This window comes from Hemitrygon akajei, chromosome 6 (genome assembly GCF_048418815.1).
Source record: "Hemitrygon akajei chromosome 6, sHemAka1.3, whole genome shotgun sequence".
Classification (NCBI taxonomy): Eukaryota; Metazoa; Chordata; class Chondrichthyes; order Myliobatiformes; family Dasyatidae; genus Hemitrygon; species Hemitrygon akajei.
The window spans coordinates 155,159,206-155,183,089 of record NC_133129.1 but is presented as its reverse complement, the minus strand read 5'-3'; the positions used below and the strand labels follow the sequence as shown (position 1 = coordinate 155,183,089).

Here is a 23,884-nt window from a genome sequence, read left to right as displayed (position 1 = left end):
TTCAAGAGTCACAAGATTCTGGAATGGTTCCAGAGGAATGGAAAATTGCAAATGTCACTCAATTCTTTAAGGAGGGAGGGAAACAGAAGAAAAGAAATTATAAGCTAGTTAGCCTGACTTCAGTGGCTGGGAAGATGTCGGCGTCCATTATTGTGGATGAGGTTTTGGATAGTACTTGGAGGGGCAGGATAAAGTAGGCCAAAGTCAGCATGGTTTCCTTAAGGGGAAATCTTGCCTGAGAAATCTGCTGGAACTCTCTGAGAAACTAACAGGCAGATGGACAAAGGAGAGTCAGTGGATGTTATTTTCTTGGATTTGCCGGAGACCTCTGACCACACATGATGCTGCTTAACAAGGCAAGAGCCCATGGAATTACAGGAAAGATACCAGCATGGACAGAAGATTGGCTGACTGGCAGGAGGCAAAGAGTCGGAATAAAGGGGGCTTATTCTGGTTGGCTGCCAGTGACAACTGGTGTTCCACGGGGGTTTGTATTGGGGCCACTTTTTTTCACTTCTCAATGATTTGTATGATAGAATTGACGGCTTTGTGGCCAAGTTTGCAGACAATACAAAGATTGGTGAAGGGGCAGATATTGTTGAGAAAGCAGGGAGTCTGCAGAAGGACTTGGATAGATTGGGAGAATGGGCAAAGAAGTGGCATATGGAAAGGAAGTGTATGATCATGTAATTTGGTAGATGGAATAAAGGCATAGACTATTTCCAAACTGGGGGGAAAAATCTAAAGTCAGAGGTGTAAAGGGACTTGGAAGTCATTGTGCAGGATTCCCTCAAGGTTAATTTTGGAGTACTAGACTATAAGAGCAAGGACGTGACGCTGAGGCTTTGTAGACTGCATATGGAGTATCGAGAGCAGTTTTAAGCCCCTTATCTAAGAAAAGATGTGCTGGCATTGGAGATGACCCAGAGAAGGTTCACGAGAATGATTCTGGGAATGAAAGGATTAACATATGAGGCGCATATGGTGGCTCTGGGCCCTGTACTCTCTGGAATTTAGAAGAATGAGGGTGGATGTGGAGAGGATGTTTCCTATAGTCTAGGATGAGAGGGCACAGCCTCAGAATAGATGGATGTCCATTTAGAACAGAGGTGAGAAGGATTCATTGCCATGGATGGCTATGGAGGCCAAGTCATTGAGTACATTTAAAACAGAGGTTGATAGACTCTTTGTTAGTCAGGGCATCAAAGGTTATGGGGAGAAGAAAGAAGAATGGGGTTGAGAGGGATAATATATCACCCGTGATGGAATGGGAGAACAGATTCAATGGGCTAAGTGGCCCAGTTCTGTACTTATGGTCCGGGGAGGAAGGGGAGGGTGGAGATGGACAGACGTTCTTGGTATTTGACTTGGTTATAGCTGAACAGGACATTCCATTTCCCCCAGTGCAGGACATCAAGATGGTGGAGGCTGCAGAGCACAGAGTAATCAACACGAACACTGATGTCATAAATTACTGATCACATCCTCCTCTCTACTTAATTGGCTATGTGACAGAAAAAAATAACGTTTGCACATTGGATGAGGATGCTTTGAGATGTTTCTGATTATGTATAAGAATGCCACACTTTATACCATGGGAGAAAATGTGAGACCCCGCACGACATAAATTTGTATCAAACATCTGGATGCTTTCTACCAGGAAGTCAGCATATTTATTTTTAGTTAAATGAAATTAATCAATTTCTTCCTTCCAAATATCAATAATGTTCTGAAAAGCAATTGCAACTCAGTAATCAACAGAATGGCTACAAACTCAAGTAAATTTGCTCAGTTGGTGCCAGGTCACATTAAGAAGGCTTCTAATTGATTCCCACCATTAATATGAAAACAAAACAGAATATTTGCTTTGCAATTAGAATCAAAGCAATGGCCTGATGATCGAAAACAACCAGAATATTATGAAATGTACGTTTGAAACCAAACTCCCTTGTATTGTTGATTTTCTGAATATAAACACTAAAATTTGTACCTGAAATGCACTCAGCTCTCACCCACATCCAGTAAAGGAAAATCTTGTCAAAAATAGATACTTAGATGAGATAGACAGGCTAAAACTAAACTGAAGATAAAAACACCAATCTGGAGCTAACAAATAAAAATTACTGTTGTTACTGTACTCACCTAATTGTAGCCGATTGGATTTGTCAGCAAATGCAATGCTGAACCATCCAGGTTCACTGCATCCAAATGACTTCCCACTGCTGAGCAGGATTTTATTGTTAAGAAATTGCTTCCACAGATTTGTTTCTTCTTCAAATGTTGGATTCTTTAAATACTGAATAGGAGAATGCACATAAATTATCTTTGTGATTTTCATTGTGGAATCGTGTAATAGAGGTTATTATTCAACCCTTGCCTCAATACCAGCAACTGCTTTACACTTATGTGAGGCTAAGCACAGCTCTAATGGATAGAAGACAGGCTGACTGGCAGGAGGCAAAGAGTCGGAATAAAGGGGGTCTATTCTGATTGGCTGTCGGTGACTAGCAGTGTTCTATAGAGGGTGGTATTTGGACCACTGCTTTTCAAATTATGTGTTACTGAATTGGATGATGGAATTGATGGCTTTATGGCCAAGTTTGCAAGATAGGTGGTGGACAGATAAGGAAAGAATCAGGGAGTCTGTAGAAGAACTTAAGACAGATTGGGAGAATGGGCAAAGAAGTGTCAGATGGAATATAGAGTAGGGAAGTGTATGGTCATGCACTTTGATAGAAGAAAAAAAGTCATAAATTATTTTCTATACAGGCAGAACATTCAAAAATCTGAGATGCAAAGGGACTTGGGAGTCCTCATGCAGGATTCCCTAAGGGTTAACTTGCAGGTTGAGTTACTGGTAAGGAAGGCAAATGCAATGTCAGCATTTATTTCAAGAGGACTAGAATAAAAAAGCAAGGATGTAATGCTTTGTAAGGCATTGGTCAGACTGCACTTGGAGTATTGTGAACAGATTTAGACCCCTTGCTAAGAAAGGATGTTCTGGCACTGGAGAGGGTCCAGAAAAGGCTCACAATAATGATTCTGGGAATGGAAGGGTTAATGTATTAGGAGCATTTGATGACTGGGTCAGTACTCACTGGAGTATAGAAAAATGGGTGGGGGGGGGGAATTTCATTGAAACCTATCGGAATATTGAAAGGCCTAGATAGAGTGGATGTGGAGAGGACATTGTTTATAGTAGGTGCATCTAGGACGAAAAGGCATAGCCTCATAATAAAGGGACGTCCATTTAGAACAGTGATGAAGAGGAATTTCTTTAGCCAGAGGGTGGTGAACCTATTGAATTCATTGCCATGGACAACTGTGGAGTCCAAGTCAGTGAGTATATTTAAAGTGCAGGTTAATTGGTCCTTGATTAGTTAGCGTCAAAAGTTACAGAGAAAAGGTAGGAGCATGAGGTTGAGAGGGATGATATATCAGTTATGATGGAATGGCAGAGCAACGGGCTGAATGACCTAATTCTGCTCCTACGTCTTATGGTCTTAGGATGTCAAGGAACTGAATCTCAGGGTTGTTCATGCTGATATGTACAGCATACACTTAGATAATACATTTACCCTGACTTTTGTACTAAAAGTTTCAAATCAAGAGGTATGCAAGAACATGAACATTTTACCAAAGAAAAACTATAATCCAATAAAACATCTAGAAAATTCACAAAATGCTGGAGGAACTCAGCAGGTCAGGCAGCATCTATGGAAAAAAGTACAGTCGACATTTCGGGCCAAAACGTCGACTGTATTTTTTTCCATAGATGCTGCCTGAACTGCTGAGTTCCTCCAGCATTTTGTATGTATTGCTCGGATTTCCAGCATCTGCAGATTTTCCCTTGTTTGTGATTTAGGAAATACATCTGCTTTAGAAGGACAGGGACAGGTTGGAGAACGTTTACGATTCAGTGACGAAAGACAAAATACTTAACGATCATCAATCCCCTCACCAAAAAACATCCTTTTCTCTCTGCCCTCGACAATCATTGATAAAGAAATAACTGCATGGTGGAGAGCAAAACCTCTAATGTGCATCTAGAATGAACGACCATTTCATCCCAGGCCCTGAACTTTCTGTTGCCTCAAGCTTATTCTCCCTTTACTCAGAACTTCCGACTTGGATCTTCCCAATCCAGTCTCTGTCCTTGCCAAGCAATGAAACAGTGCCATCCAGAGTCAGAGTCAGCTGCACTTCAGTTGTCATCCACATGATCCCCACATCAATTTATTTGGACTTCAAATTGCCAACTCTGCATTTGTCATCTCCAGCCTTAACTATGAGCAGAACGACCCAAGTCATGTATAATTATCTTTAATTTGAGCTTCAATCCTTTACATTTTTTTTAATTCAAAGTACCCGATAAATCAATAACGGCCTAAATTTGTCTTACGTTCTTGACAGATTATGGTGGCTATAGCAAGGAGAGTCAGGAGTGCTGAAAGACTTACTTTTACCAAACATCATGCTGCACAGTTCAGACCAAATGCACAAGTACAGTAGACTGCCATCCACCATATTAAAAATGCCTTCATTCCTGCTTCTCAATGTGCCATCATGAAACATTTTTAACCATACCAACATTTCCTATCAAAGTGAAACTGCCAATTGATAAACACTCTCTACCTGAAACAGATTGAGTTTCTGCCATATGCATTTCTTGTAACAGATCCTATTACCCCAGTCTGAAATCAAAAGTAAAGATTCATAACATGAAAAATCTCAACATAACTTAAACCCTTTTCTTATTAAAAATATATAAATTGAAAGAACTGAAATGAATCTAAATTTCTTTATGCTTTCTGGTACAGAAAAGCTATGATAAAAAAGGTGTGGTTAATACCTTTCTAAAATCAGCCCAGATATAATGGCCTGCACGTCGGTTTAGGAATGGAATGTCCATTGCTATTAGTTCATTTGTCATGAACTTGTGGGCAGCTTTTAGTCTTGTTCGGTTCATTGGCAAAAAAACATTATTGAACCAATCTACAGAAAGATAAGAGACAAAAATATCATTAGAGGACTTGAATTTTATGATGAATAAAATTTTCATTGTCTTGGAAAGAAAATCTGTTACATAAAATGCCACAATTCTAGTAAATCACTTTTATAGCAAAGAATTTAAAGATTAAAACTTCATCTTACTTTTACAGCTGAAATAAAGCTGTACAAACTCTTTTATATAAAATTTAGCTTTAAACTCAGAGAACACACTGATATTTTCTCATGCTTAATTTGCATTTTGAACAGAGTATGTAAAATTGATGAGGTGTTTAAGACAGCTTACAGGAGAGCAGAAACGCTGTGATGGAACGGTGCAAAACACTAGTCAGGATACAGATAAACAACCTGGCCCTAAAACACCAAAATCAAAAGTGCTACTGCTCTTCTCAGGCAGCCTCTCCCAGCCCACAAAAAAAAAAGTTCACAGCGAAACTCTGGAAATGTCAATCCCTTCACAATTCTCAGCAAAGGCAGACACCATTGATGAAATTCACTATCATCTTCAAAGTCACAGTTGTCAGGTCTCTGGTACTAAGCCTGCCTCTTTGACTCAGAAGGGAAGGGGGGACAGCAGGAAGGAAAAAGCACTCTATGGTGATAGGGGATTCATTAGATCAGGGAACGGAAGGAGGTTCTGTGGGTGAGAATGAGATTCCTGGATGGTATGTTGCCTCTCAGATGCCAGGGATATTTCAGATCAAGTCCACAGCTTTCTTAAGTGGGAGGGTGAACAGCCAGAAATCGTGGTCCATGTAGGTACCAATGATATGGGTAGGATGAGTGACAAGGTTCAGCATATGGAGTTCAGGAGTTAGGTGATAAGGTAAAGGGTAGGGCCTCCAGGGTTGTGATCTCAGGATTGCTACCTGTGCCACGAGCCAGTAAGGCCAGAACAAGGAGATTATACAGTTTAATATGTGGCCAAGGGGTTGCGGTTGGAGGGAGAGCATAAGATTTTTGGATATTGGGCTTTCTTCCAGGGAAGGTGGGACCTATACAGAAGGGACGGTTTGCACCTGAACTGGAGGAGACGAATATCCTAGTGGGAAGGTTTGTTAATACTACACAGTGGAGTTTAAACTAGAGTTGCAGGGGTATGCGAACCGGAGTTAGTGCAGAGATTGCACAGAAATTTAACAATCAAAAGGTTGAGCGTGGTGCAGCTAGTGTCCTGAGTTGTCTATATTTCAACACAAGAAGTATTGTAGGAAGGGCGGATAATAGTGTTGAAGATGAGGTAGCTGGTGTACAGGAGTGTCTGTTGACAGGGCAGAACTGCAGTCAACAGGGTGAGTTGCAATGTAAAAGACGGACAAAATCAAGAAGTGTGAACACAGGACTGAAGGTGTTGTATCTGAATACGTACAGTATACGGAATAAGGTGGATGAACTTGTAGCACAGTTGCAGATTGGCAGGTAATGAATCATTAGCATCACTGAATTATGGCTGAAAGGAGACTATTGCTGGGAGCTTAATGTTTAAGGACACACGTTGTATCAAAAGGACAGGCATGAAGGCAGAGGGGGTAGTATTGCTTTGTTGGGAAAAAATGAAATCAAATCATTAGAAAGAGGTGACATAGGGTGAGAAGACCTTGAATCATTGTGGATAGAGATAAGGAACTGAAAGGGTAAAAAGACCCTGATGTGAGTTGTATACAGACCCCCGAACACAGACATCCCACCTCTCCTGCATATTGATAGCGGCTCCCTGATGTCTGCAAATGATATACAATATCCCAGAAACTGATTTTGAGAGGGGGAGGCTGTGGGCGGGCTTTACAGTCGACCTCAAAAATAATGACAGTGTTGCTTGCTGCACTGTTTGCAACAGTGACTTTCCTATTGTCCATGGTGGGTTAAAATGTAAAAGACATGTTGAGGTGAGTTTAACAGGTGTCATTCGTTCATTAGCATAGCTTACGTTATTTAAACTAGCTGGTGAGCTGCTAAGGAGCTACTCTATTGATGTCCTACAAACTCCCTTAAAGTTGATGAGGCCAAACTCCCTTAAAGTTGTAATAGAATAAAAAAAACGACTCCATGATAATATAAGAACATATTTTAATGTCACATTTTCTGCATATACCCAACTTGGTTTACAGATTAGAAAAAAAAAATCACTAAACATAGTATTACATACACCCTTGGAGGTCGACCGGGGGTGGGTGGGGGATATGGGGTTGCGGGGGGGGGGGGGGGCGGGGGTGCTACCTCCCTAAAATGAGTTTTTGCAGGGTGGGATGTGATGCACCATCAATAACTCACGCTGAGACTTAGGAAGTGAGATATCGGCTTTTATTGACTGGAAGAATAAACAGCACTACATCCTGGGGAAAATGAGGGAGAGCAGCAGCCCACAGTCGCCTTTATACAGGGGTCTGTGGGAGGAGCCACAGGAGCAGTCAGACAGGTATATCTAGTTCACCACAGGATGTCTGCAAACAGCAGTAAGGATGTGGCCTACAAATTGCAACAGTAGATAGAAAGTACATGCTGTTGGCCATGGCAGATTTAAAACATTGAACTTGAATGGGTCAAGGATAGTGGAAGCGGACAGATCAGTTGTCTTTGTTTCTGCCATGTGCTTGGAGGTGGAGGCTGCCATTTTGTGAAACTGTTTTACATCCTCCATTTTGTGAAAAGGAGTTGCTTTGCTTTCTGTGTTTTAAAGTAGACACAGTATTTCAGGTAATATGCTGGACTAGAGATCATTTTCAAATAAGAAGTTATTTGTGAGGTGTTCTTTGATATAACACGCAGGTTTGTGAATGTTGGGGTTGGTTCCTGCCTGGAGTGACTGGAGCTGGTTACTGAAGAGAACAAAGAGCCATAAATTACCAATTGTTACTTGCTGGGAAGAGGGCTGGAACAGAGCCAATAAAAAAGCGTTAAAGGTCAACCAGATGACCTACAGCCAATGACACTGGCATGCAATATTTGAATTGGTAAGGAACCAAAAAAAAGCATAAAGGTGGAGCTTCCGAGTGTGCTATCAGCAATAACTCTCCTAAGAACCCCACCATTGCAAGGAAGAACCCGCATGCCAGGGGTTGGACGAAGAAAGGGTTGATCATCTGACCAACGGAGATCCCCTATTTCGGTGTTATAAATTGGAAAAGTGATCTGATGAGTATTGGTACAGAGGGACCAGTAGAATTCATGTTCTAAGCTGTTAGCCCAGGGTCAACATAGTTACGCTGTTGTTTTTATGCAGAGACAACAAATTGCAACTTTGATTAATTATGAGTCGTGTAGTCAATTTCCTAACCTGACGAACGGTCATCAGATTTTGGCATCCCGGGGTGCACTCAGAAAAAACCTGGAGGTCTGGGACCCTAGTTTTGAAATGAACCACCCATGAGGTTAGAATATTAAAATGGAAAAAGGAGAGGACAAGAAGAACCCGGGGAGGGGGGGAGGGGGTTGGATGATTCGCAGGATAATTTTCTTAAATATTTATGAAGAAAATGGCCTGACTATAAGGCGCGGATAGGAAAGATTGAGAGAGGAGGGTCAGGGACCCTGGGAGATGCATTGTGGAAAACTGTTACCGAAATCAAATAAATTATAAGAGATTAAAAAAGCCATTATAATGGGATGCATGTGGGAAGATCTAGCTGAAGTGGAGAGAGAGAGAAACAGAAACTGACAGAGGAGATGTGTAAGTGTAGGGAAGAGCTAGAGAGGGAGAGAAGAGAAAATGAAATTCTAAGGGCATGGGGTCAGGCAAATTTGATCCATGTGACTCAGCTCTGGACTCAGTGTGAACACTTAACGAGAGGAAAGGAGAAATGGGAAGTGGAATGTAAAAGGGCGAGTACAGAAGTAGAGAAATGGAAAAGTCAGTGTCAGGATTTACAGACGGCTATGAATATCGTACAGGAGTCAGCAGCTGAGAACTAAGGCAGTGCCGACCACACCAAGTGTTTAAAACAAATCGAAAAGCTGCAAAGTCAACACTCAGCTCAGAGAGGAGTGATTTGTGCATTTGGTGTGAGGGCTGACGATGATGCTGATACAGATTGGTGTAATCTAGCATATGAGGTGACACATTACAACAGTGAGGATGATTGGGGAAGTGGCCCTCCTCCCCATGGATTTTTCCAAGAGGGGAGTGGAACTTTCAATGCCCGCAGCCTCAATGGCACCTGTTGAAATGGAGAGAGTGCAGGAAACACCACAGCCAGGGTGTATCCCTTTCGACGTGGCCCATTTGACTGCCTTAGCTGTGAAGATACCAAAGTGTGGAATGGGAGATGTTCTTCAGGAACTTTTCCAGCGCATTCATCAGCTTAGGATAACTAGGAACGGGCGTTAACCCGTCTGTGTTTAACTTCAGTGTTACACTCAGCCCTGCTGGAGGAACAGGCACAAGGCCAGGGGATAATAGGGGATTTACAGGAGGCTATATTAGAAGCTGCAGGGGCTAATCGAGGTGACCTGGTGGAGGGCCCCTCTGCCTTTGCGACGAGGTTGAGGCTAGTTTTCTTGCGTGTTTATGGTCCCACATTGGATAGGTGAAATCTGACCCAATGACAGACTATTAACTGGCTGGGGACCTTGGTATTGCACAGTACTGAGGAGAGCAGAAAAGAGTGTCTGAACTATTTGATCCCAGTGTCCCTATCCACATTGAGGCATGGGTACTTGGGAAAATGATTAGAGCATTTGAAAAGGAAGTGCAGGGGCTAGATTTTAATGTCAGGAATATTCTAGAGGCAGTTAAAGTGTTTTCCCTTCGAGAAGAAATGGGGGAGATCGTGTGGGGAAATGCAGGTCGGGATAAAAGACAGCAGAGAGATTGTAGGAGCGAAGTAACACATCGCTACAGTGCACTTCCACTCAATCAGGGAAGCCGTTGTCAGGGGCAACCATCCCGGTACAGTACTCAAATCTGCTGTTTCAGCTGTGGAAATGTGGGTCATTATGCCTGGAACTGTACAGCAAACAGTTCAATCAAACTGAATCCGAACACAGACCAAGAGATAGGAGTTAGAGAAAGGTTCGAATATGTGGGAATTTCGGGTGTCATGCTCTAAACTTGCTGAATGGTGTTTACTTGTGCAGGATGAAAAACTTACAGCACTTTTTGTTTTAAAGATTTAGAGCAACACATTTCCTCAACGTCATCGGATTGATACTGAATACTTTGGCAACAGTTTAACCCTCAGGAACAAGGGATTTTCTGCCTTGGTTTAAACTGCAAATGGTTTGTATGTTTCAATTGTGTAAAATGTGGCCACATATAAGTTTGCTTGAGAGAGAGTGTGTCTGAAAGAGCGCAAAGGCTGTGCCCTAAAGAGGTTGCATCAATGGGAAGATGACACAGACGTGGCTAACATGAGAAGTCAAAGCCAACATAAACACCAGAGAGAGGAGATATAATAGAGCAAAAATTAGTGGGAAGTTAGAGGATTGGGAAGTTTTCAAAAATCAATAAAAGGCAACTAAAAAGTCATTAAGAAGGTAAAGATGGTCATTCTGATGTTGCTTCATTGACTCATATGTTCTGGTCTTGTCCTTGTTTACAAAATTATTGGAAAGATATTTTTAATATTATTTCAAGAGTTTTAAATATAATTTTCCAACCGCATCCTTTTACTGCAATTTTTGGTTTACCAATGATAGATAATAATCGTCTATCCGCTTCATCTCAGCGAATGATTGCATTTGTTACATTAATGGCTAGAAGATCTATTTTACTGAATTGGAAAGAAATTAACCCTCCAACTGTATTTCAGTGGTTTTCTCAAACTATTTCTTGTTTGAGTTTAGAAAAAATTAGAAGCGTGGTTTTTGATTCTTCAGTTAAATTTGAGGAAACTTGGAGACCATTTATTCAACATTTTCATATGAGTTAAATGGTCTGATCCTAAACCTTACTGTTATTATCCTTAATTATTTGGATGGAGGTTCGGAGTTATCGGCACTACTGTATGTATTTAACATTATGCAATTGCCCATGTTGGTTAGTTTTTTTAAAAGTTTTTAAAAGTTTTTTTTGGGGTTTTTTTTTCTCTTTTTCGATTTTTTTACATTAACACTATGAGTTTGGGAGGCCTTATATATTGATTATTATATATCTGATTGTCTATTTAAACTATTAATTATGTACTCTCAAATGTTTTGTATTCATATTTCACTTATGTTTTTCTTAAAATTAATAAAAAGATTTAAAAAGAAAGAAAGAAAGAAAGAAAGAAAGAAAGAAAAGAAGAAGGTAAAGATGGAATAAGTAAGTAAGCTAGCCAATTATCCTGACAGAAGTACTTGCATTTTCCAGGTGATCCAAAGCTGCGTGGAGAGCCTTTTAGACAGCGTTTGCCGTAGACCTATTGTGGCGATAGGCAAATTGCAGTGATTCCAGATCCTTCCCAAGACTGCTGTTGACTCAAGAGCCACGACCAACCTTTCAAAGCATTTCATCACTGTAGATGTGAGTGCTACGGGAAGACAGCCGAGGCACCTCACGCTGCTCTTCTTGGGCCCCTGGATTAATGCTGCCCTTTTGAACCAGGTGCGAACTTCCAACTGTAGCAGTGAAAGACTTTGAATACCCCCGCTTGTTGGTTGGCACAGGTTTTCAGAGCCTTACCAGGTAATCCATCCGGTCCTGCTGGTGTTACTAAAACTGATTCTGATTCCTTTGTGTTTCTGAGACCGGGACTATTTACAGCACGCTTCTGTGGTAGTGGGCAGGTCTAAATGTAGTTCATGGGAACAGATGTCCTGCTGTATTGAATGGAATGTTTCCCCCTCATTTTCCACGTCATGCAAGGCAATGTATTTCATGTGAAGCATTGCCAACTCACTGCTTAATTGACACATACTGTATATTCCATGCAAAGCTGAAACATAGCATTTGTGTTATCTTACCTTGGTCTCTCAGTAACTGTGCTACCACATGCTGCGTAGGACCTGGGACACTATGGAAGCATGCAAGTCGACCGAGGGCACTGATAACATCTGCATTCTCAGTGTGTAGGGTACTGATGTGAAGTCCACTGGCTGAAAACTCCTAAATAATGACAAAACATTAATTTATTTATCTCCTGAAATTACTCACTTTTTCTCAGCCTGTTTAGTCATGCATTTTTACTTAATATCCTAAAGCAAGCAAGCCAAACAGATTTCCTGGAAATCAGAAAAAAACGTGTCACCATGTGCTCACTCAATAGAATGCACACTTGATAAATTCAGTATTAATTTTATTTATTCTGCCATCTGGGGGTATTGTGGATCATCTGGAGGGTTGTCAGAGGTTATAGCAAGACACTGATGGGATGTAGATCTGGGCTGAGAAGTGGCAGATAGAGTTCAACCCAGATAAGCGTGAAGTGGTTCATTTCGGTAGGTCAAATTTGAAAACAGAGTATTAGAGGCAAGACTCTTGGCAGTGTGGAGGATCAGCAGGATCTTGGGGTCCGTGTCTATAGGACACTCAAAGCTGCTGTACAGGTGGATAGTGTTGTTAAGAAGGCGTATGTTGTGATGGCCTTCATCAACTGTGGGATTGAGTTCAAGAGCCGTGAGGTAAGATTAAAGCTATATAAGACCTTAGACCCCAGTTGGAGTACTGAGTTCAGTTCTGGTCACCTCATTACAGGAAGGATGTGGATACTATACAGAGTGCAGAGGAGATTTACAAGGATGTTCCCTGGATTGGAGAGCATGCCTTATGAGAACAGGTTGAGTGAACTTGGCCTTTTCTCTTTGGAGTGATGGAATTTGAGAGGTGACCTGATAGAGGTGAATAAGATGATGAGTGGCATTGATTGTGTGGATAGATAACCAGAAGCTTTTTCCCAGGGCTGACATGGCTAACACAAGGGGCATAGATTTTAATGTGCTTGTAAGTAGGTGCATGGGGGATGTCAGAGATAGGGTTTTCATACAGAATGGTGGGTGTGTGGAATGCACTGCCAGCAAAGGTGGTGAAAGCAGATACAATAGGGTCTTTTAAGAGACTCTTAAATAGGTACATGGAGCTTAGAGAAACAGAGGGCTATGCGATAGGGAAATTCTAGGCAGTTTGTAGGGTAGGTTACATGGTCGGTACAACATTGTGGGCCGAAAGGCCTGTAATGTGCTGTTCTATATTCTAGTAGATATTGATCCTGCAAGATGATCACCAGCGAAGAGATTTGCTATCACGTGTTGGCGGCTTGTAACAAATTCATGGTTGACTGAAGCCTGCAATTTCAGACTGCAAGGACAATTGTCACACAGAGATACATTTCAAGGTTATTCCCCCTCCAACAATCAGTATATGTTCCCTGACATGCATCACACTTTCAGTAGTGCAGCAAAGCCTAGACACATTCAGACATGAGCTGATAAATGGCAGGTAACATTCAAGCCAGGCACTCTAGTTTTGGCACGAGTTTTATGACCTAATGGCCCACATTTTGCATTGTGAAGCCACCGACATTAGTCCTTGTTATTCTGTGAAGCTGACGCTGACCTTGGGATTCCACTCTATGCAAAATTTGAACATTTTTATTGATGTGTCTGACTATTGATTTTGTTGCTTAAAGCTTTCTATAACAGAATCAAAGGAAATCTCCTGAACTAAACTACGTAATATTTAGCATCTCTGTAAAATACCCAGTAAATTTTGACAAAGTCCAAACAAGTTTTTGATGACTGTATACTAAGTCATTAACTATTGCTGAATGAACCTTGAACTAAAGATGGCTGTAGCTGTTGAAAATGAATCATCTTATCTCATAAGGGCAATGTACTGGGCCCAAATATCTTCAGTTGCTTCATCAATGACTTTCCTTCCATAAGGTCAGAGAGGTGATGTTCGCTGATGATTGCACAATATTCAATTCCAACCACAACTCCTCAGCAAATAAAGATATCGATGCTTGCATGCAGCAAGGCCTAGACAAGTAAAATTCACACCTCAAAAGTGCCAGATAATGACGATGTTAAACCAACCCGATATTCAATGGCATTACCACTGCCTAGTCCCCACCATCAACATCAACTTAAATTGACCAGCCTGCTCTGTAATATTCATTCCATCCACTTACTGTCACATATTGATCACACACTGTGTACCACTGATAAAATGCCCTGAAATTACTCCAACAGCGCACTCCCCATACCTTCAGTCTCTACCAACAAGGATAACAAGCTCTTCACACACATGGGAACAATCACAGTTGCAGATTTTCCCTACGTCACACACTATCCTGACGCAGTTATATCAGTATCACTGGGTCCAAAATCTCCAACAGCACAGCGATGAATCCAGATGGTGATAGACCATCAACTTCTTAAGATTGCGAAGATTACCATCAAATGATGCTCTTGTTATCAATGTTCAGATGTAAAAAAAAAATCACTTAGATAGTTTAAATAAAGCTCACCTTAAATGCAGGTATTTGGAAATTACTAAAATGAATATATCAAAAACGTCAAATAAAGTATATTTTAGCTTTCATTCAACTTAACTATAATTTCCAAAATTAACTATTCTACAATACTTATTCTGCTTTTTGTGAAAATACTTTCTACCTCTGTGGAACTCTACTTGTTTGACATCACACTATTATAGTAAATCACAACCAGAGAATAACCAGGCTGTAATTTGTTGTGTTACATTTTTAGCTATGGACTGACTTATTGACTGGACTACCCTTAACCCTGTTATTCACATGCAATTCTTTGGCAGAATTAGGGTCCAGATATCATTATCGTCATTATGTGCTATATCATACGATCACATGAAAATGACCTGCAGGCTAGCGTAGGGAAGGAGGCGCCTCACGCTTCCTTTGACAGAGACATATTTTCATCCCACCATCCATGCTCCATACATACAGATAGTAAATTCTAGATCCTCATCAGCTATGCCAAACTCTCCACTGATTCTGATTTGACATAACCGACACCCAACATTGGAAGAAAATAAAATTGCCCCATTGTTTGCCACGGCCTATTATCACCATCAAAACTATATCCCTGCTCATTGCCTCTATCCCCAGTAGTGGGCTAAACGTAAGCCAGGCACCTTGCAGCCTTATTGATGCATAGGACTGAGGTGAGTTTTCTGTCCCATTTCCAAACCATACAAAAGACACCTTGTAACACAAGACCTAATATCATCTTATGCTAATCCCCAACCTAATCAGAATTATATCCAAACTAGATTAATGTCAACCTCCCTTCTTGCACCCTAAATGCATCTTATCTCACATAAAACTCTGTGCCCTGCAATACTTAATCACTTTAAGTCCTGCACTTCCATCACATTAAACATTCTCACCAGCACTGGCTCATGGTTTCACCATATATTAATTTTAAAATGTCATCAGGGTTGACAAATCCCTTCATAATCTCACTCATTCCTATCTCTGCGAGCCTACAAAATCGCTGCACTCCTTCAAATGCAACCTCTTGTCTACCTCAGAACTGAACTGCCTTGACTCCCAGCTCTGCAATTCCCTCCTTAAATGTCATCACTATGGCAACTTACTCAGCTGATTTTAAACCTCTCTTTTGCTCAACATCTGCACCCCTTACCTTTGCTGTGAAATAAAAAATTATTTTTGTTTATATTGCTTCAGCTAAGTATCAGGATACTGTCCATCCTGCTATTATAGAGGACAAATTGCTGCTGTAATCTTCTGCACTCATAATATTAAATTGTCCCTTATTTCTCTCATAAAACTCATTTTCCATTTATGACCTGAACATCTCTACAATAACAAGAGCAAAATGGATTTTATGACATTGTTTTCTTACTCCTGTTTACATTCTTATCCTTACTTCGCTTGGATTATCTTGCACCACTTCTGTCAGCAGGCTATCTGTCCTCTGGTTCTCACAATCTTTTTTACTGTCATTAGGAAATGTACTGTACATTCATCATCAAGATAACTTAGCTTTGGATTGCTGAAAACTGTACCACAGAAAATGATAAAAAGGATAACTACAGTAAAACAGCCCAACAGGCCAATTCAGTTCATCATTTTTCCATTACTTACTCAATCTCTTTCCTTTGTCTTTCCTAGTATCTCTCTCTTTGTAATTAATTCCCCTTGAAGAGAATTAATGGATTCTACTTCAATCACATTAGACATGAAGAATGTTATCCTTCAAAGCTTTTTAACGTTCTTTATTTTAAACTATGATCAGGGTGTCTCACTATCTAATCTGAGGTAGGTACATAGTGAACGTGCAGCACAGAATTAAGTCATTCAGCCAAGTCAAGTGTCCATGATTCACAACCTTCTCCTACAATTCAATCTTCTTTAATCTCCTTAACATACATTTCTATTTCATTCCTGTGCACTTACCCAGCCTGTTCTTTACAATATCTGTACTACTTAGGAGTAAGGAGGATTTTTCTGAACTCTCTTCTGGAATAAACTGCAGAGTTCCTCCTTTTGTGTTGGATTTTTTTCTTTTGTGGCTTTTGAAATGAATTCATGAGATGCCTGGCTAGGGTGAATAGGAAGGACCTATTTCCCTTAGCTGAGAATTAAAGGGAAGTGTAAATTTCAGGTGGAAGCATTATAGGAGAGTTGAGTAAAAATTATTTAACCTAAGAGCAGTAGGGACCTAAAACTGTGCATGTCAAGATGATGAAACCCTTACTGCAGTAATAAACCAACCTAGAGTAACTATGGCCAGAGATGAAAACTGGGATTAATCTCAAGGTTTTTAAAACTGGAATAGACACAAGGCTGAATGCCACCTTCTGGACTCAGTCGTCCAGGAATCCATAAAGTCCATTGCATTTCTTACGAGGGTCAAAAAAAATCAAGTATATGGGATCCATCACAGCACATACGTTGGGTGGCTCTTCTTAAGAAATTGCTAGATGAATTCAGCACAAACACAGCTAACTCATCAACGGGAGATGCAAACCAGCATTTTACCATAAAGCGTCAAAGTGCCAATTCAGACTTCGATTTGCAGCTTTGATACATTAAGTGCATGTTTTGCGCTCATACAGATTTTGTGATGAATAAACTCACCTTACTAATTCCCCACATAACATGAGTTCTCTGTGGATCAGGAAGCCTGAAAGAAATAGCACACCGTTGTCAATTCTGCATATTCCAATATGTTAAAAAGCACATACAATGAGTATTAATTTGCAGAAAGTAAAAGTAAGCAATAGAAAACATAACTGCACCTTGAACTATTAGGCAAAGACAATTCAAAAGGATGCTGGCCAACAATTAATGACCAATTCAAATGCAAGTACTCTCACTCCACGAAAATAACAGCATCAGATATTGTGAATTAAAACTGGTTTGAGCTTTATTCTGGCAGAATGCAAGTTAAGCACAATGTAGCCAGATGTAATTGTAGCCAAGGGGGGGCTATTAAATACACTGGCTGGATAACACACAAAAACAAACTTCACAATTACCCAACCTGGAGAAGAAAAAAATTGGCAACTGAGTACTTGAACAAGGCAGATGGTAAAGGTGAAGGACTTGATGTGCAACTTCAGCCTCTTTTTCCTAAAAAGAAAAGTGGCTCTGTAAATCTGCAAGCTAATATTTCTGTGAATCGAATGCCCATTATCTACATAGATAGGTAGTAGGAGGTCTATGGTTTTAACTCTAAATTCACAAAGTACACCGTGGAAATTAAGACCCTTAAGGGTGGACAATCGGAGTCTAATTGATAGGATGCAGAAGTGGGCTGAGAAGTGGCAGATGGAGTTCAACCCGGAGAAGTGTGAGGTGGAACACTTTGGAAGGACAAACTCCAAGGCAGAGTACAAAGTAAATGGCAGGATACTTGGTAGTGTTGAGGAGCAGAGGGATCTGGGGGTACATGTCCACAGATCCCTGAAAGTTGCCTCACAGGTAGATAGGATAGTTAAGAAAGCTTATGGGGTGTTAGCTTTCATAAGTCAAGGGATAGAGTTTAAGAGACGCAATGTAATGATGCAGCTCTATAAAACTCCAGTTAGGCCACACTTGGAGTACTGTGTCCAGTTCTGGTCACCTCACTATAGGAAGGATGTGGAAGTATTGGAAAGGGTACAGAGGAGATTTACCAGGATGCTGCCTGGTTTAGAGAGTATGCATTATGATCACAGATTAAGGGAGCTAGGGCTTTACTCTTTGGAGAGAAGGAGGATGAGAGGAGACATGATAGAGGTGTACAACATATTAAGAGGAACAGATAGAGTGGACAGCCAGCACCTCTTCCCCAGGGCACCACTGCTCAGTACAAGAGGACATGGCTTTAAGGTAAGGGGAGGGAAGTTCAAGGGGGATATTAGAGGAAGGTTTTTCACTCAAGAGAGTGGTTGGTGCGTGGAATGCACTGCCTGAGTCAGTGGTGGAGGCAGATATACTAGTGAAATTTAAGAGACTACTAGACCGGTATATGGAGGAATTTAAGGTGGGGGGTTATATGGGAGGCAGGGTTTGAGGGTCGGCACAACATTGTGGGCCGAAGGGCCTGTAATGTGCTGTACTATTCTATGTTCTGTGTTCTAATGTAAGAGCTGAATGTGGCCTCAGGGAGAATTCATGGCCTGCATGTCGTCTCATGACAGATGAAGATGAAGTTTCCTGACAGCAATATTTAAGGATTCTCTTCCTGTCAGTTAGATGTGAGGTTGTAGCAGTTACTGTTATATTTTTGTTGGATTTGTCTCACAATGAAGGTTATATCTCTTGTACCTCTCAATCTGACCTGCAGCACAACCTTTGTAATGACGAAAACAACAGGCGTCCTTGCAACGACTTTCCCTGTGACGGCTGGCAGGGAGACTCCTCAGTAATTACCAAAATCAGATGGCTCTTATTTTTTTTGAAGGTTATGATTACAACACCAGATGTCCTTGGCAGACTGTCTGCTTCTTTAGATGAGGGAGATGAAGCCAAGAATTTGCAGCAGAAATATACCTTGGTACTTGCTGTTTGTCAGTCCTGCAGTTGGGGGGTGAAAGTCAGCTAATCCGTGTTTTGGGAACAATTGTGGGGACAGAGGAAACAGGTGAGTAGCATTTACTGGGACTGGTTGGGGAGATGCCATGGCAGAGGCCAGTTGTGTGTCAGCCTCACACCATGGAGACAGCAAGTGGGCAGCAAAATTCCTCAACATTGCTCCAGAGCCTCTTTAAAAAATATATAACAGTTTCTGTTACATGGTAATAAAAAAAAACAAGCATAACAATTATTGTCAACTGAGTAAAATATTATCAGACTTCTAATAACTAAAATAAAAAATAAGACTCACTTATCAAAGCTGAGGATACTTTGGAATGAATTCACATCATCAAATACCGAAAGCATGAACACTTCATCCACAATTACATGCAGCTTGTATCTACGTCACCAGGGAGAGAAAAGTAATTAACCAAGTTACTTAGAAATCTCAATCAGTTGCTAGATTCTGATCTTTTTTCCAAAGTAACCGGCCATTTTGCTAATAAATCGCATGGAGACTTACACTGATCCTTGGACAAGAAAATGGAACTTTAACAGGAAAAAAAATCAGAATCACTTGAAGAAAAGATCATTCAAGATGTCCTACTTTGTTCTTTAAAGAACATCCTAAATAGAAAATTTCTTCTATTTATATTCTTCTATTTAAGAATCTTCTATTCTTCTATTTGTGATTATTAACAAAATACTTCAATGATATAAACTTAAACCATATGGCAGTAAATCATGGCTTCATGTATTAACGTGAAGCGGCAAATTTGAGAGGCAGTTTTGCATTTCCAGATATGTCATCTTCATTGATCGCTGGAAAGACGCAGGCCTAAGACAATAAATACAGAAATTTAAATTGACCATCAGCTAGCTTTTACATTTTATTTCTTCACTGCAAGTCTTTGATTACTTCTGCTTCAAGTACAGCTTACTGCTGTTCTCCCCTCACATTCAACAGACTGTAAACCAGCCAAATGAAAACTGTTAAGTGGTTTTGGGGAACTCAATCAGCACCAATCTAAGTAACAAGATGCTGGCATTGTCACATAAGAGACATATCACATTTTCTATCTAATACTCAGTGAGCAGGGAACAACATTTTTGTTTGATCCTATGACACCACTTTGAAAAATCTCAGGAAAATTTAAATCCTACTGTTCCAGAACACCGCATGGTTTAAAATGAATGAAATATCGCAGTAAGGTGTCCTTATGACTGATCAAATCTTTCAGTTAATAAAACTAATCCAAAATGCAACATCAGGAATTTGAGTGAAAAAACTTGAACCATGCTATGGAATGAAGCAGATCATATTTTTTTTGTATTCAAACAAGCAAGGAAATAATTTCAATCTTGTCAACCCACATTTCCAGCTCAAATGCCTCTAGTAATTTGCAGACAACACCACTGTTGTTGGTAAAATCTCAGAGGACAAAGTGAAGACATAGAGGTGTGAGATAGATTGGTTGGTTGTGTGGTGTTCACAACAAAAATCTCACACTCAATGTCAGCAAGACTAAGGAATTGATTGTGGACATCATGAAGGGGAAATTAGGCAAACATGCACTGGTCCTCAATGAAGGGTCAGTGGTGGAAAGGTTAAGCAGCTTCAAGATCCTGGCTGTCAACTTCTTAGATGATCTATTCTGGGACCAACGCAATGATGCAATCATTAAGAAGGCACACTAGTGGCTCTACTTTGTTTGGAGTTTGAAGAGATTTGGTACGTCACCAAAGGCTCTCACAAATTTCTATCGATGTACTGTGGAAAGCATTCTGACTATTTACATCATACAAGGTATGATGGCTCCAATGTACTAGATAGCAGGAAACTGCAGAGAGTTGTACACTCAGCCAGTTCCATCATGGACATAAACCTCCCTGACATCAACAACACCTTCAGGAGGTGGTGCCTCTAGAAGTTGGCACCATCATTAAGGACCCTCAACACCTGCGACACACCCTCTTCATGTTATTACCATCAGGGAGGAGGTAAAGGAGCCTGAACAGCCAACCTCAATGATTCAGAAGCAGCTTCTTCCCCTCGGCCATCAGATTTCTGAATGGTCCGTGAACACACGAACTATACCTCACTACGAACACAAAATGCTGGTGGAACGCAGCAGGACAGGCAGCATCTACAGGGAGAAGCACTGCTGACGTTTCGGGCTGAGACCCTTCATCAGGACCATGGATTGGCCGCGGCCATTGATCTCGGCTGCCCCAGTGTTCCAACGACCATGGATTGGCCCCAGCTGTCGATCTCGGATGCCCCAGCAACCCAGGGCATATTGAAAACCTGGACTGAAGCACCATCAACGCAGGTTCCAACGGCCATGGACAGCTTCAAAGCGATTGCACAACCACCGACTGCGACTCCAGTCTTGAATTTCAGGCCGGGTCTTCACATGCTGCGATTGTGACTCCCTTCTCCCCTTCCCCCACCACCACTCTGCAAGCCCCTCTCCCTCAGATCCAATCGTCAGCTCCTGGGCCCTCAGAGGCTCCACCTTCCTCTCACCCCAACCCTTCCCTCTCCACCGACACTACCAGCCTCCCTCTCCCCTCTGATCCCATCTCTCATCTGTGCCGGGTCTTTACCATTCCCTCCGACCTTCAACTCCCTGAGGCAGAGCGGTCTGTCCTCAGTAAGGGCCTCAGCTTTGTCCCCCTTCGCCCACACCTCAGTGAGTTCTGCATACGCCATGATGCTGAACTCTTCTTCCGCTGGCTCCGTCTCCGAGCTTACTTCTTTGACAAGGACTCTCCTACTCCCACCAATGACCCCTTCTCCCGTCTTCAACCCTTCTCCTCTTCATGGACACCCCGCTCTGGTCTTCTGCCTGCTTTGGATCTCTTTATTGCCATTTGCCAACTTTTTAAATATAAGAATTTAATTGTCACTACCTCACTACTCTCTTTTTGTTACGCTATTTATTTATTTTGTAATTTATAGTAATTTTATGTCTTCACAATGTACTGCTGCCGCAATGATCAAATTTCACATCATGTAAGACTGATAATAAACTTGATTCTGATTCTAATGATCTACTGTATGTTCAAAACAGAGTGAAGAGGGTGATGGGTCAAGGGGAGGTGTAGAAATACAAAAATGATTTTTATAGCAAGTTATGACAATTTTTAATGCAGATTTACTTCACTGAGTGTCAAGCAATTAGATCTCATCCCTAGGAAGTATTTTTGCTGTGATAAAAGGTTTAGACTAGAGGCCACCATCAAGGATCAAATGGAATTACAAGGAATGAAATGTACATAAGATCAAATATTAAAAACATGTAAGGTCATGTTTATTTTCTAATTTTGGATGGCTAGAAAACTGAAGCTGATAAACAGCAGGAACATTACATAGTTATGTTGAGGAGATAGTTTAAACGTTTTCATGTGAATGTATCAACCAAAAAAAAAATTTTCACTATGCAGCTGCTGACATCTTACCTTTTAGCAAATTCAAGAAATTCTTTCATTTCTGTTGCTGAATAAATATCACCCAGGGGATTGTGAGGATTTGTGAGAACCATGGCTGTGACTCTCTGACCCTGTGGTTTCACAGAAAAAAATCAGTTCTAATGCAAAACAAACCTGCAATGAAAACTTATTCCAATTAGAGAAAAGGCTTTATGTTAACACCAGTTATTTTTTGAAAGCGCCTCTAATGAAATAATACCTTTTCTTCAAAAGTAATTTAATGGTAACTGCAAACTGCGAAGTTTATCAATCAGATTATTTCCTTTTCAGGAGCTGGGAAATGTGTATCTTCCATTTTTGATTTTCATTACAATTGTTCCCATGTTTTCAATCTCACAAATTATGCAAAATCTTAAATATGTTGTAAAGGGAAATATCAAATCATAGAGTTGATTAAAAATGAAAGAACTGAATCTAGACGATCCACTGTAATACAGGGGATTGGGAATTGCACACCTAGAAAAAGGGATGTATCCCATTTTTCTGTGATATCATCACCTACATTTGCATCAGGAAACATGAGTTGAAAAACAAATAATTATTTATTTGTTTTGTTCTACAAATGCTGTGAGAGCAAACTTTATTCCTCATCACAAAATTCTGGGTAGTGATTTGTGAACTCCGTAAGGGTGAATTTCTTTTACAAAAAAGTCCGTAACAGTGAGGTCACTTGTGCATCAGCAGAAATAGCAAACACATTGCTTGAAACTATTACTTGCACTGTAAAACATCTGGTAGAAATTACTAATAGAAAGCAGTTAATATAATGTGTCCTTTGCTCTGTGACATCAAAGGACAAATTGCTCAATGACATTTGATGATTGATGTAATCACTGCTGTAAGTTTTTTTACATTGCAAATCAAATTGTGTTGGACACTGTCAAAGTTTCACCTTAACTAATCATGGCATTCTATAACTAAACTGTAAGAAAATTACAACTATGTAATCAGAAGTGTTCGTCACTTTTAATCATTCACCTGGAGCTGTGCAATTTCCATTGATTTTTTAAGCTTTCCCACTGTAAGATGAAATGTTCGTGTATCACCATCAGTCACCTAAAACAAGCCCAAAAGAACACTTAGGTTTATACCTATAGCCTTCTAACATATAGTTTCTTGCTGTTCCTTTAGTTATATAATGACAGTTACATCAGAACAGAATGCGACACTAAACGGTCATATAATGTTCCTTTGCCAAAACATTCCTGGCAATTATGTGAGTGGGCCAGTGTTAGAGTGGGGAGTTCAGGCTTCAGTGAGGAGAGGCGCAGGCAGATTTCTTTTTGTTATTTATTCTTTCTTTCTTTCTTATTGCACGTTTAGAGCAGAGGAGATGTCAGGCAGGATAGTGAAATGCTCCTCTTGCGGGATGTGTGAAGACAGGGAGACATCCAGCATCCCTGACGACTACATCTATAACAAGAGTGTCTAGCTGCAGCACCTAACAGGAAAAA

General features: G+C 40.7%; 1 protein-coding gene across 1 annotated transcript in view; it reads right to left on the bottom strand.

The window, feature by feature from the left end:
- The window catches only part of accs (1-aminocyclopropane-1-carboxylate synthase homolog (Arabidopsis)(non-functional)), a 64,031-nt gene that overhangs the window by 5,710 nt on the left and 34,437 nt on the right, over positions 1 to 23,884 (bottom strand). The window contains exons 9-15 of the mRNA XM_073049629.1: positions 23,409 to 23,486; positions 22,401 to 22,501; positions 19,246 to 19,335; positions 17,013 to 17,058; positions 11,893 to 12,034; positions 4,853 to 4,995; positions 2,143 to 2,296 (exon numbers count right to left, since the gene is read on the bottom strand). Of these exons, the coding sequence (XP_072905730.1) occupies positions 2,143 to 2,296; positions 4,853 to 4,995; positions 11,893 to 12,034; positions 17,013 to 17,058; positions 19,246 to 19,335; positions 22,401 to 22,501; positions 23,409 to 23,486 (754 nt within the window). The remainder of the gene's footprint in view (positions 1 to 2,142; positions 2,297 to 4,852; positions 4,996 to 11,892; positions 12,035 to 17,012; positions 17,059 to 19,245; positions 19,336 to 22,400; positions 22,502 to 23,408; positions 23,487 to 23,884) is intronic.